The 15,242-nt window shown below is 40.8% G+C and overlaps 1 protein-coding gene across 7 annotated transcripts in view; it reads left to right on the top strand.

Annotated features, from left to right (window-relative positions):
* Positions 1-15,242, top strand: part of RARS2 (arginyl-tRNA synthetase 2, mitochondrial) — a 60,505-nt gene that overhangs the window by 16,438 nt on the left and 28,825 nt on the right. For all 7 annotated transcript variants that reach the window (XM_037391054.1, XM_037391052.1, XM_037391050.1 and 4 more), the window contains exons 6-11: positions 445-500; positions 1,861-1,944; positions 7,891-7,967; positions 11,155-11,310; positions 13,191-13,297; positions 13,928-14,023. In XM_037391054.1, coding sequence (XP_037246951.1) covers positions 445-500; positions 1,861-1,944; positions 7,891-7,967; positions 11,155-11,310; positions 13,191-13,297; positions 13,928-14,023 — 576 coding nt within the window. The remainder of the gene's footprint in view (positions 1-444; positions 501-1,860; positions 1,945-7,890; positions 7,968-11,154; positions 11,311-13,190; positions 13,298-13,927; positions 14,024-15,242) is intronic.

The raw sequence follows: 15,242 nt of genomic DNA, 5'->3' as shown, positions 1-15,242 counted from the left end.
AGGGGCATTGTTGGCAGAAGATGATGTGATTTTAGTTACTTTTTAGATTGTACACAAGGTCACCTGTCCTGGTATCAGATTTATTTCTAATAAAGGTATGAGGAGAGTGATCCACATGTCCAAGATATGTCAAAACTGAGAAGGCAGTGTAAGTCCTTTGTTGCTAGTATGGTTGGGTTCTGGGGGCTTCTTTGTTGTGAGTGAGGTTGTTTGTGGTTTCTTTTTCCCTAAAACACTGGCTGTTAGCTGATACTGGAGGTAAAGCTGGTTGAATAGGAAAATTTGCTGTCTAGAACAGAAGCTAATCAGGGAATTTTAAGGGAGAATTGAAAATGGTGGGTTTATTTCAGTTCTTTTGCAATGTTCGTGAGCTGAATTCTTTTGACTTGGTGATCTGGCAGTCTTGTACATTAAACAAACATTATTTGTGAAAATTTGTTACAGCTCCCCTAATATTGCCAAAAGGTTTCACATAGGACATTTGCGTTCCACAATAGTAGGTAAGTACACATTTAACTGCCTCTTAAAAGGGCTTCTTTGTCTTCCTCTTTAACTTGACAGGGGAACACTGGTAACCTTTCACTCTTCTAGTGGTGTGGCTGTGTCAGGCTCAACTTGCTAATTAAAACCCTTTTGCTCATTATCCGGTGAAGAAAGGAGTGCGGCGTGGTGCTGGCAGATTTATTAAGTTGCACGTAATACAGTTTTATGACTGTGAACATTAAATGAAGTAGTTTAAAATTGTTCTACAAAGACACCCAGGGCAGTTTTCATTGAGGTGTCATGAGAGTCCTTTGAATTTTAAATTTCCAATTTGCACTGGACTGCAGAGCAGTCAGGTAGTTATGTTTTGGTGACTGTCTTGCAAAAAGCTTGCTTTTATATGTTAATTACTTTATACCAGTATTACTAACACAGCATCTGTACAGCTAATAATGTATTAGGTTTTAATTATACTTAATGTATTTATGTATAATTATTCATTACATAAAGTTAATAATTATGCCTCTTCATGGACTGATAGATGAGTGAAGTCAGGTATTTTGGGCTCTTTATGTTCTGTTTCTGGACCCTTTGCTGTAGAAAAAAATCACTTTTAAAATTTTTTCTGTAGATCAATGTTTGTCCAATAATAAGAGAACGAATTGACTATAGAGAATGGAATCAAAAGTCATTGCAAACTGTAATACAGTTTTACATAAGAGAAGAAAAGAAAGCTTTCTGCATCCTTTTACATCAGTATTTTAATTCAAAGGTATCCTTGAAGCACAAGAAAATAAAGGAAAGGATGTGGGTATTTCTTCTTTGTAATTCTGTGATTGTAGCTAAGCTCAGGTGAAAAATGAAGGTTTTTTGTTGTAATAACAGTTAGAACCAAGATGTGCTTATCTGGTATGGTAAGTTTGGAGCATATCAGAGACATAGTGTGTTAAGTGCAGAGCTCAGTACTGCTCCAGCAGTATATAGAGATTCAGGACTTGATGTTCTCTATTTAATGTCACAGTTAACAGTAGTTTGTGTATTTTGAGTACTTGCTTAACCTCCTAGTATGAGGTTGCCTGACTGTGACAGGAGTTACGTATTCTGCCGCATATCTGTGAGCATACAAGAAGACTTTAAAAAGTGTGTTTCATATTAATGTACTTTGTAGTGTGTGCATGCACATACATGTGTATGTTTTTACTGTTGTGTGAGAAACTTCATGGCACCTTTCAAATGCATGGCCTGTTGCTTTTAGTTGTGAAGTATTTTAGAAAATTTTGTGGAGTAGTTCATCTGACTGCAAAACCAGAAAAACTTTTGTTGACATGAGAGACTATCTACAACTGAATAATAATGCCAATTTTGTTTCCTTACCAGGGAATTTTATAGCAAATCTCAAAGTTGCACTGGGACATGAAGTAATAAGAATAAATTACCTTGGTGACTGGGGCATGCAGTTTGGTATGTTTTAATATTTGTTTCTCCTGTTCCCTTTTCTACTGTATAATATGGTCTAGGTTTCCAATTCAGTTTTTGCAGGCCCATTGGATTCACTCTGGGCTCATGAAGAGTAGTAATATTATGTTTCCATGTATGTAGTGTGTAGTTAATCTCCTTAAAACATGAACAAAACAATCCAGACTGATTCATCAGCAGTATGACCTATATTACTGTACAAGAAATAACAGGAGGAAGTTTACCCAACAGTCCCTCTGTCCCTCAGTAGCTCCTTTCTCAGATTACGTATGTGTAATTTGGGGTTTATTTTTAAAGGGCAGTAAAAATATTTCCTGAGTGTGCTGGTTATACCTTTGGAGCTATCACAGCTGAACAGATTTCTGTTGCTGCCTCCAGATTAAATGTGTACATATTACTATAGCTGTTGCATGTCTACTGTGATGCTGTCCTGCTTGTGCAGATTTTGTATGTGTAACAGTCTGGAAGAGTAAGCTTGCTAATTTACCTATAGAATCCTTTAGGTTGGAAAATACTTCTGAGATCATAAAGTCCAACCATTAACCCAGGACTGCCAAGTCCACCACTAAACCATGACCCTAAGCACCATATCTACATATTTTTTAAATACTTCCAGGGATGGTGAATCCACCACTTCCCTGGGCAGCCTGTTCCAATGCTTGATAAACCATTAGGGAAACAAATTTTTCCTAATATCCAGTTTAAACCTCCCTTGGTATAGCTTGAGGAAATTTCTTCTTGTCCTGTCACTTGTTATCTGGGAAGAGAGACCGACCCCCACCTGCCTACAGCCTCCTTTCAGGTAGTTGTAGAGAGCGATAAGGTCTCCCCTCAGCCTCCTTCCCTCCAGGCTAAACAGCCCCAGTTCCCTCAGCTGCTGCTCATCAGACTTGTGCTCCAGCCCCTTCCCCAGCTCCGCTGCCCTGCTCTGGGCACGCTCCAGCACCTCAGTGTCTGTCTGGCAGTGAGGGGCCCAAACCTGCACCCAGGGTTCGAGGGGCGGCCTCACCAGTGCCCAGTACAGGGGGACAGTCACTGCCCTGGTCCCGCTGGCCACACTGTGTCTGACACAAGCCAGGATGCTGTCGGCCCCCTCGGCCACCTGGGCACACTGCTGGCTCATGTTCAGCCGGCTGTTGACCAGCACCCCCAGGTCCTTTCCCCCAGGCAGTTCCCAGCCACCCTTCCCCAGGCCTGTAGCGCTGCCTGGGGCTGGTGTGACCCAAGGGCAGCACCTGGCACTTCGCTTCATTGAATTTCATACAGCTGGCCTCGGCCTGTCTGTCCAGCCTGTCCAGAGCCCCCTGCAGAGCCCCCCTGCCCGCAAGCAGATCAACACTGCCCCCCAGCCAGGTGTCATCTGCAAACTTACTGAGGGTGCACTCGATCCCCTTATTCAGATCATCGATAAAGACATGAAACAGGACTGGCCCCAGTGCTGAGCCCTGGGGAACACCACTTGTGACCAGTCACCAACCGGAGTTAACTCCATTCACCACCACTCTTTGGCCTCGGCCATCAGCCAGTTTTTTACCGGGTGTAGAGTGCACCATCCAAGCCATGAGCAGCCAGTTTCCCCAGGAGAATGCTGTGGGAAACGGTGTCAAAGGCTTTGCTAAGGCCCAGGTAGAGAAAACATCCACAGCCTTTCCCTCCTCCGCTAGGCAGGTCACCTTGTCATAGGAGATCAGGTCAGTCAGGCAGGACCTGCCTTTCATAACCCCTGCTGGCGCGGCCCGATCCCCAGTTGTCCTGCACATGCTGTGTGATGGCCTCAGGGTGACCTGCTCCACAACCTTCCCCGGCGCTGAGGTCAGGCTGACAGCCTGCAGGTTCCCGGATCCTCCTTCCAGCCCGTTCTGGGGCATCATATCGGCTAACGTCCAGCCTTCTGGGACCTCTCCAGTTAGCCAGTACTGTTGATAAATGGTGGCTCCCCCACCAGCTCCCTGAATACCCTTGGGTGGATCCCATCCAGCCCCACAGACTTGTATGAATCCAAGTGGAGCAGCACGTCATTAACTTTTTCCTTCTGGGCTGTGGGGACTTCATTCTGCTTCTTGTCCCTGTCTTCCAGCTCAGGAGTCTGAGGGTAACTGGTCTTGCTATTAAAGACTGAGGCAAAGAAGGCATTAAGTACCTCAGCCTTTTCCTCATCTTTTGGTGCTATATTCCCTGCCCCATCTGCCACAGCTGTACACATATCAATAGAACAATTGTAACAAAATGTGTATTTTATATTTGGTTGTCTTTGTGTGTGTTTGTGTGTTTTCTTTATCTGTTTGTTGTTCCCTGTCAAAACTAGTTTATTTTTCATGGAGAATAATTACCTTCCACAGCAACTGCATTTTGGCAAGTTGAGGCCTGGAGAGTTTGTAACTAAAGATATCACAGTGCTTCCCCCAAAATACTCAGTTTCCCTTAAAAACGTAGCGAAAGAGAGATGTGTAGGTGGAGAATGTGCAGTAGGCCCTGAAGGCCATCACTCTTGCATGCATGTGAGTTTGCCTGCACGCACATACACACTCCTGCCTCTTCTGGAGTGTCCATCCGTCTTCACCCAGCCCTGTAAAAACTGGATCCCCTGGCCTCCTCCCAGTGTAGACTGCACTTTGTCCCAGTACAAACTGGATCCCTTGGCCCCTTACCAGTACAGACCAGGTCCAGTCCCAGTACAAACTAGAACACCTGGCCTTGTCTCAGTACAGACTGGGACCTGTTGCAATACAAACTGGAATTCCTAGCTCTGTTTATGGTACAGTCTTTGCTTAGTCCCCGTAAAAACTGGATCTCCCTGGCCTTCTCCCAGTACAAACAGGGCTTCATCCCAGTAAAAATGGGATCCCCTGGCCTTATCTCAGTAGGAACTGGGCCCCTTCCCATTACAAACTGTATCCTCTGACTCCCTCTCAGTACAGTCTGGGCCCAGTCCAATACAAGCTGGACCTCCTGGCCTCTTCCCAATACAGACTCAAACCCCTTTAACCCTGTCCCAGTACAAACTGCGGCTGTAGCCTAAAGCAGCTGAGCTTGAGAACAGCTGGGAGTGGGTTGATGTTTGGTTTTAGTGTTGGGGAGCCCTGCAAGGAGCAGAGGTTTGGACTCTGTGATTCTTACGGGTCCCCTTCCAACTCAAGATCTATGGTATCAGTTAAGTGAGGACTGAAAAATTCTTTCATGTGCAGCCTAGCAAGGCTTGATATTTATTACCTGACCAGAGATCATTCATGTCCAATTGCTGGATCTGTAAATATCCCTCTAACGTGCCAGTTGACCCATCCATAGGATTCAAAACTTTGTTGATTTCTGTCGTTAATCTTGCATTTTAAATTCATCCGTATTCTCCTCTGTTTTTCGAATGTCCTCCCAAAAGCTGTTTTTAAAAAAAGGTAATCATGCCCCCTTCCTCATTCCTGAAAGCTGGTACACCTGTGAAGACTGTAGAACTCCCCCACACCTTTTCCAGTAAGTTCTGGAAACAACGTCCATGTATTTATTTTTACATGGCAAACACAAAGTGCAGTGTCTGTTAAGCAGTCACTTTTGCTCATTCCAGCCCTTATGCTGCCTCCTCCTGTTTCACTGGCGCCACTGTTTATGGGAAAATCAATGTTATGAATGGAGCTGGGTAGAAAATGTACTGTAAATACCCTACTTCTGTTCCATTTATATATTCAGATTCAGCAGTGTAGGTAACATAACTATCATATATTCAGTTCTACCTGTTCTCCCTCTAGAGAAAATTCCTGCCTTTTAGACAGTTGAGTGTAACGTTCTTATGACTGTGAGAGCAGTAATAGAGTATTTTTTCCTTTGTTAAATTATTTCCTCCACAGCTGATTTTCCTGATCCTGTTTCTGATCAAACAGCAGTTTATAACAGAGTTTTGCTTCACTTAGAATTTTTTTTTTTCTTTGGAATTGAATACAGAATGAGTTCACCTAAAGTTCAGTAAATTTCATCATTGCATATTTCATTCATTTTTGCCCCTTAGCATAGTGATAAAACTGTCTATTGTATAATGAGTGTGGCAATGACAATTAAGCAATGAAATGCAATGTGGGTAAAGGGCTTCTCAGCCAGCCTCTTTCACTCCGTCTTTGAATATACTAAATTGTACTTTCTAAGTCTATCATGAATTTTCTGTATTTTAATACAAAATTTCCTGAAAGTGTAAAGATCACAATGCCTGTTACTTACTTATGTACCTGTTGTCCAGCCCACAACTGTTAGAATCATGCTTTTAACGTAGCAGTTCCAACTATTTCTTTCAAAAATGGCTGCTCTCTTTATTTGGGCTGGCTCAGCTCAAATGTATGCCAAGTTTTATAACAAATAATATAGTCATGCTTCACAAAATTATAGCATAGGAATATTATGATAATGGTCCTTTCCCAGAAGCAGTGCTATAATTAACAATCTGTCGGCATATCTATTACAGCTGCTATTGTCAGAGGTTTTAAAACGTAATAATTGAAAAAATATTTTGCTGAAACATGGCAGAGAAGTCCTCAACCTTTAGACAGTTTTGGGGCAGGTTTCTTAAGGTAACAAAGCTTATGCAGTCACACTTGTCTTTCCCTCTGTCTTCCTGTCGTTCTGCTCCTAATAAATTTTGAACCCATTGGCCAGCTTCAGCCAGATCTGACAAAGAAAAATGTCTCCAAGAGAACAAATTTCTTTTGGTATTGTGACAGTTGGCAGCTGAGTAGGGGTAGAAATACAATGTAATGCCCTCTGGGAGAGAAAGTTAACTTCTGTGTTTAGCCTCCTGGCTAACCAGTCAGCACATGTAAATCGGAATCAGTCCCAACACATGCTGCATCTTGCCAGTAATTGGCAAGTACAACAAGGGTTGGGGATAGTTCGGGGAAGACAGAAATGTGTGGAAGGATGCGTTTAGGTTGAATAAAAACTGGCAGTCTTGCTGGAGGTTGGAGTGTGAAGCCAGCATTGAGAAGTGGAATATGTAGATACACTAATATCTCAAGAGAGATCATTAGGAAATCAAGCTGATTGCTTATAGAACAAGCTGTCCTGAAAGAAACTCCCTTTGAATAGGATTAGACTGATTTTATTTCCTAGATGCTAACTTGTTTTTCTTACCTTCTGCCACAGCTTCTGCTGTATCCGGCGTTTCAAAGAGGGAATTTCTTGAGACAGTACTATTTGTTCAGATACAGAGGGCTTTTCAAAGGGATACCTGCATACCTATTCCTCAGATGCTGGCTTCACATCAGTCCTGGTCCTTGTCAGCTCAGAGAAATGAGGCAGTCTTAAAAGCAGCCTCAGATAATCTGAGAGGTTGCAGGGTTAATATTGCTAGATTACTGAAGCAGTTAATGGGCTTTTTTGATTTAAACAAAAAGATTGGGATTTGGATTTCTTGCCCTTTCAGATGGCTTTTGGAAAGTGCTAAAGCCAAACTGGATACTTGAAAAAAGCTGCATATTCTCAGCATGCAGCAAAAAGTTTCTTTGAAAATATTGCATGAGCGGTATGTGGAATACCATATTGTGGCCCATTTTCTATTGTCCTTGAAATGGTAATACTGCTGGGGGAGGAAGCAAAACAAGGAGTTTTGAGCATGTTTTGTTGCGGTACGGTTTCCACTGTGTGGCTTTTCATGTACTGCTGCTTACTGTGTAAAAGAGAATTTTCTCTACAAGTCCAGAAACAAATTCTATTTATGAGGAATTGGAAAATAATCAGTATTTCTTACTAGTTTCTAGCTATTATAGTTTTGGGGGTTTTGTAATGCAGTGGAATAACAGGTTATGCTTTTGATTCGTTTTTGTAGCATACACCATTATTTTTTAAAAATGTAAGGCATTGGTTTTATTACAATGTTAAGACTAGACTTGCTTATGAAAACAACAAAACAATACACTCTACGCTGTTGTCTAACTCTGCGTTTAATTGTTATTCAAGGCTTATTGGGTGTTGGTTTTCAATGCTTTGGCAACAAAGAAAAGCTAAAATCCAGTCCTTTACAACACCTTTTTGAGGTAAGTTCAGAGAAGACCAACTAGGAATTTCAAAGGACAGTCCATTTAACTTAGCTGTCAATTTTGCATAGAATGGTGTGTCTGCAGGGTCATGATGAGACTCATGGTGTGTTTAAATGACCTTACTTGAAGGATCAGTGCTAGCTTGGGCCATGGCAGCAGAGACATTTTTCACTAGGCTGTGGCAGCAGAGACAGGTTTCATTAGGCTGAAAAATATGCCCCATAAGGGAGGTGATTATATGGATACTTACGTTGCATTGATTGCTGCTACCACCACAGCTGGCATGACTGATAATCAACTATCTTAACTGGACATAGGTGACCACTGAGCTCCCTGTGATAACTGTAGTGGAAATGGGAGTCTTGCATCTGATGCTGTAGTATGTTGGTTACCAAAGTTGTGAAAAGAAGCGGCATGTACAGTGTAAAATTCCTCTTGTTGCTAGTATTTTTAGAATAAGTAATATTTAATTTCCATTGCTCAATACACAAACCACTGTGGTTGGGGGAAAAGGATCTTTAAAGTGTTTTGTATCTAATATGGAGCCTTAGCATAATAGGTAAGGAGGAGTGACAGTCACTTTCCAGAATACTGTTCTGACTGCAGAATGCTCTTTTTTCTTCCATGAGTATGAAAGAGCCAGCAGTGTAAGAAATACTAAAGGCTGTTTGTTGGGAGGTTGCCCTCTTGGTTGCCCACCAGGTGCACCAGCATGGTGTGAGTGCTGTCAATGGCAGTTCTGTGTGTCAGGGACAAAACTGACTCAGTGGACTCTCCAGGTTAGCAATAAAGGTAGTTTAACAAGCTTTGCTTTTCCACGTCTTAATGTTTTTGGTTGTTGGTTTGTGCCACTCAACATGCCTAATACCATCTGAGGTAGTGTTTATTTCTTCCTCTTTACCAGTTCCTGTCACTTCCTGTTTCATACAGTGCAATGAGCAAAAAAGAGTTTTGTCAGTCTTTTGATACTTATCAGTGGTCTCTGGTTGATAACTGTGCTGGGTGTAACATGTATCTAATACACGAGAGAATATGACTTACGTACTTACCTGCACAAAGCCAATAACCATGAGGATATGTGGACAAATTTTTCTGAATGGCTCATGTTCAAGCCCTCATCCTTTAAAAGATCTCACATGTTACTGGGGCTTTGTCAGGGTTTTGTGTGGCGTTGTCAAGTGCTCTCTTATTACAAAGCTGAGCTGTGCTTCACCCTCTGACCTAGATATGGGAACTATTGCTGATGCTGGTGTTCAGGTAGTATGTCATAGGATAACTGTTTCCCTATGCTGGCAAAACTGTGTTTGAATACCACGATACTCTACAGCTGAATGCATATTAGGCAGTTTGTTTATGTGGCAGAGTAACTCCTTCTGAGTTTGCCAGCTTCTTTGACATAGATACATTTTCTTTGCTTGTTCCCTCATCCCTGAGGCCTGCTCAATAAACCTTATTTCTTAACATTCTTAACATGGAGATGTTTTAGAGCTTGTAGGATTGATTTAAAGAGACAACAAGAAGTAGTCATATTCTTGTGGTTGTGTATTGCTGCATATTGTTTCATTTTATTTTATAATTTCAGTCCATTCTTAGGATTTAAATTCTGAATACATGAATTTGGCACTAAAGCTTTAAAATACCATCTATTGCAGGAGCATGTAGACTTTATGACCTTAAAAAAACCTACCTTCAAGTGCAGAGAACAGTGTTCAGTCAAGCTGCAAAATATTCTAAAACAGTAGTTGTTCGAGACCAAATTAGTTTCTCAAATATGCCAAATTTTTACCTGTTTGTCAGCAGTATTCCTAGTTTATGTCAGAAACTGACATGAAATTAACCTTTCCTATGGTTATTAAAAAAGAAAATTTCCATAGTGCTGGTTCTATATAAATAAATGTGTAGACAAATGTACTTTTCCAAACATTTTTGTACCTTTCATTTTGGAAGAGTCAGATGCAGATATGCCTTTTGCATTATTTTTGCTTTTAAACATCACAAATTGAGGGCAGGGGAGTGCTAGAATGTGTGAAGCTATTGATGTGAGAGGGGGAGCATTGTTCTTGGAAAGGGTTGAATTTTCCCTCTACTTTAAATTTCTCTGTGGCAGAACTAAGCAAACATTAATCTTTGAGGCTTGTCAGCAGTGCTGTCTGTTCAAATTTCTAAAAATCTTGGGACATAAAAGGAAGGGGAAAAGTTGAAGAGTTTTGCTGTGGAAGCTTTTTTTTCTTAATAGGCAGAACCCATTTGAGCAAGGTATTGTTGCCAAACTTACTGTCTGAACGTTGCAGGAGCGAAGTTTTTATAATTAGTTATTTTTTATCAAATTTTTATCAAAATTGCAATGATTTGGGGATTAAAACTCTTACAAAGACTTAAAAGTTAAGCAGCATTGAACTATTTGGGTCTAAATACATAGTGTAACCACTAGTTAATTTGATTATTTTTATGTAGTACTTCAACTTTTTAAAAACTCTTCCACATGCTTTCAAGATGCTGTGTGTGGAAAGCAAGGAATCATTGTCTGGGTGAATATTTGACCTTTAGATATAGAGAAATATGGTAATGAATGGGAGAACCAAATTTGCTGTACATAGGTTAAGTTGGCCAATACAAGAGTTTGTAATGCTTTTAACGAACTGACAGTGCGTATGTGTGTCTAATCAGATGCTGACATTCATATACTTGACTTCAGCCACAGAGAGGCAGCATGTATTAATACGAGTGCAGAGTACTATAAGTAGCTTCTGGGTCAGAAGTGGAATTGGTTTTTATGAGCTTGTAAAACATTGAGTCTATCTAGGATTTTGCTGCTTCAACTGCCATCTGAAGAAAAGTCTCTGGTTTAAAAGTCTGTGATGGTTTCCCTTTCATGTGTAAATCATAAATTCTTCCATATTCTGCTGCCACAGTTGTTTCAAGATTATGAGGAAGATGATAGTGACAGCAGTAAGGAATTATGGCATTAGTCTTGTTTCAAGATAGGCTGCACATTTTCCTATTGGAATTTGGACTGCTCATTCATCCTTTTTAAATGGGAAATGTATTCGTTTATCATGTCTTTAAAATTTTGATGTTCTAAATGTCATCTTTAAATGCATTTGTATTGTTCTTGTAGAACTTTGCTTATTTTTATTGGAGGAGAGGATTACACAGCTTCAACATTTTCAGTGTCATATTTTAGGTATATGTGCAGATTAACAAAGCAGCAGAAGATGAAAACACAAAAAAGCTGGCTAAGGATTTCTTTAGAAAACTGGAGGAACATGATGAGCAGACGTTGTCACTTTGGAAACAATTTAGAGACTTCAGTATTGAGGAATATGTCCGAATTTATAAGGTACAAACCATCCACTACTTTTTCTGTGTTGTTGGTAAAATAGTCTCTATTTATTGCTCCATCAATCTAATTGCACAGCACATTTTTATCTAAGAGACTGCCAAACAGTGAACGGATGTAGGAACAGAGATTGCTTGTAATGTTGTCAATTCATTGCCTTTCCAGTAAACTTTACAGTGTTGCAGGAAAGCTGTTCCTCAGTATGCCAGATTATGCCCTGTTTTGTTTGGAAAAAGCACAGTAATTTATTTAACATCCAAGCAGACCATCGCTTTAGTTGCTGACACTCTAGATAAATTTTATTTAATGTAGTCCATGTAATTGAGCCTTAGATTAATTCTCCCTTCTCAGGCCCTGAAGCTAGGAGTATGATGCTAAGCAACAAAGCAAATGAGTGTTAGATAAATATTGTTTAGTTTTGCTTTACCTTTGAAGTTGGCAACAACCTGCTAAATTTAACAGTTTCCATGTAATAAATTTTATTAGGAGATAACTCTGTTTTCACATTTCTGATCTAATGTTATAATGAAGAGCTGTATATGTTGCAAATTAAATTGAGCGTACAAATTACAGCAGCAGGAGTTTACAGTAGTAATCCGTGCATAAGTTACCTGCAGGTTGAGTTGAGCTAATACACAGCCATGTGTTGCATACTGTAATCTCAAGAATGGAGCCATTGTCCACTGTTTCATGGGAGATGTTTGTGCCGCTGGCCACAAAATGAATATTCTGAATTTGGGAAACAGGAGTCAGATACACCTTCTGTGAATGAATCCAGTCTCATGGTATTAATACTAAGTAATCTTACTCAAGAACCAGCAAAGTCCATCTGAAAAGCAGCTAATGTTTTCCTTTCCCACATCCTTGCAATGAAATTCTGGAATGAGTGCCCAGTTTTGATGGGCTTAGATATTTTTTTTCTAACTTGCAGCTCCAAAGAGTTTGTGACTCATTTTGTGCCAGTTCCTTCTTCTAGTATTATTCTTTACTTAAAATTGCACTTTTCCATCTGCTTCCTCAGAAATTGTTCCCATCTTCTTTCATCCTTGATTGCAAAGTTAGTGACCTGCCCCTTCCTCAATAATCCAGTACCCTGGCTGTGCTTTACCAGATTCATGCCAAGTACTCGAAGTTAAGAGCTCCTAAGTGAAAGACGGACTTGATGATTCTAGTGGGAAGCTGACCCCTTAGGGTGAGTGGGTATTGGGCGGCGTATACAGCTGCATCGTGATGGTCCCTCATCATCGATCCCATGATGACTGGTACAGCTAGATATTTCTCTCCCAACTCCATTCAAACTAAGAAGTATTGAGCTGATGGACTGACAGATTTGTTGCCCTCAGCTGAAACCCTTGTCTTTTCTACGGTTACATTTGACCCAGTTTTGATAGTTAAGGTCATCCTTTCTCTCCTAGGTATACCCTCAGCCTTCCTAGTAATGGTGATTTCTGTATGCTCAGCAATGTTTGTGAGCAGCTCCTTTTTTAAATTTCTTTTAGTATCCTTTTAAAACAGGATTGATTTCACACCCAAGTAACTTCTCTGCAGTCCACTGGTTTTGCCTCCATCCAGCACAGCAAGTTAGAGACCTATCTCAGAATTGTACTAATTGCTCTATCCAGTTTCCACCTGATTTCTCATGAACTTTATATCCAACGCTGTATTCAACTCAGGGAGATTAATTCTAATGCAGAAATCAATTCAATCAAAATCCAAACATTCTTTACTTTTAACAACGAAGTGACATTTCCTGGAATAAAATTAATCTTTGCACTCTGTCTGGTCTGTGACACAGACCTATCGTCTCACTTAATTTGAAGAAATAATTAGCCTCAATCTTAACAATGTTACCGTTCTTTGATATTTTTGGAACTTTTCAGCGTCTAGGAGTGCACTTTGATGAATATTCTGGAGAATCTTTTTACCAAGAGAAGTCCCAGGAAGTTCTAAAGATGTTGGAGGATAAAGGACTCCTTCAGAAAACAATGTATGAACTTGTTATTCAATCTATTGGTTAATACTTAGCATCTATTGTCAATACTTAATATTCAGTTGCATTTCAAATGAGCTATGATGACTGAGGTTTGTCATAATCTAAGGGGAAGTGTTTTCTTTAGATGGTTTTGGTAGCTGTTCTAGTAGAAGACCGACAGGATTTGTGCAGTCACAGCTAAAAATTAAGGTTGCCTTTCCTGTGGCTAGCACAGAAGCTTGGCCATGACAAATTAGGTACAATGACTGTTCAACTTCTAATGGCCTTTTAGGCTGTTAATTGGTTTGGTATCTGATGTGCCATTTAATGAGCAGAATTAGATGAGATCCTTGCCTTGATGAAGGAGCTGCCTGTCTGAGCTGGGATGGAAGCTGTAGTTGTGGAATGCCCCAGAATGTGGGCAGACAGCTCCCTGGCATCAGCAGTGGTGACAACAAACTTAGAGGAACAGTCTTCAAAAATACTTAAAGGAGACAGTCATTCAAAGGAAAAAATGAGATTGTCCGGAGTGAGGGGGGTTCCATGGCAAGGCACCTTTGTTTTGGTTCTGACCTCTGTCTTCTCTCAACTTACCTGTGTTCAGGTCTGGTTGCAGTTACTTCAGTGTTTTCTTTCAACTTACAGAAAGGGGACAGGAATTGTGGATCTTTCGGAAAAGAAAGACCTCTCATCGTTTTCCACCGTCATGCGTAGTGATGGGACATCTCTTTATATAACAAGGCAAGTAAGCTCATCTGTTTGTTGCCATTTATTTTGCCAGTGAACTTTTACACATGGGTACATTTGTAACTGATAGTACAGATTTTGAAGATTTTTATTTCTGACGTGGGACACGTTTGCTAGTAACTTATCATAACTAGAAGTAGCAATGTAACTACGATGGGATGAATATGGCTCAGGAAAAACAACTGCTTTTAAATACTTTTCCTCCCCTTAAGCAGTCTGTTTGTAAATCTCCTCTTTCCATAAATCATGCTTTCTCCAGCTACTGACTTTGAAAATAAAGCTGAGAGATCTCTTCATCTAATAACTACTTGCCATATAATGAAGGTTTTAGGAAGACCGTCGCTTAAAATACTTATTGACAGTGTGATGCAGACAAAACCCGGCTTGTTCAGCCATGTCTTCATTGACTCAGTGGACCACCAGCACTGCAACGTCAATTTTATCACTGTTTTCCTACCTTCTCATCAGTATCCTAAAATTCCCCTTGGGTATTTTCACATGGAAGCCTTAATAGTTTCTTTGTGCCTAGTAACGTAAATAAATTAGATGTCTAGCCCTCAGGGTAAACTGTGTACAGCTTTTCAGGACAAGGGTATTAGATGCTGCAGTCAATCCAATTAGGGAGCTGCTGAATCCTGTAGCCACTTAGAGGCAAGGCTGCCACAGCTCCATGCCCACAGGTCCAACCAGTAGGAAGGCTGAGCCTGTTGTTCCCAGTAGGCACACAAACACAGAGGCAAGAGATATATATATACACACCCCTACATACACACACAGCCAACCAAACAGGGCAACACAGACAAAACCAGTCAGCACTCAGGATGAACAGCCTTATTTTGTTCCCCTCTGGCTGATTATGTTGAAGATCTATTGGTGTGAAATATACGTATGTATGTGTGTGTATATATACACATGTATGTATGTGATATCATTTATCTACATAAGTAATATACATATGTATTGTATGTACACACAACATGTATCCCTCCAGTAGCTGAGCTTCAACGCTCAGGCTGCCCGTTAGCTGGCCCCTGTATTCCCAGGTCTCCCCAGCTGCTGGCACGTGGGGATGTGAGCCCCCATGGCCTGCAGCTCCAGTCCAGTTGCTGGTTACAGGCACAGTGGATCCCTCCAGTAACTGAGCTTAGGTGTGCAGTCCATCCAGCAGCTGGCCCTGGATCCTCACTCTCCCCTGTTGCCTCCTACAACAGAG

Source organism: Falco rusticolus, chromosome 6 (assembly GCF_015220075.1).
Source record: "Falco rusticolus isolate bFalRus1 chromosome 6, bFalRus1.pri, whole genome shotgun sequence".
Lineage (NCBI taxonomy): Eukaryota > Metazoa > Chordata > Aves > Falconiformes > Falconidae > Falco > Falco rusticolus.
This window is presented reverse-complemented; position numbering and strand designations above follow the sequence as displayed.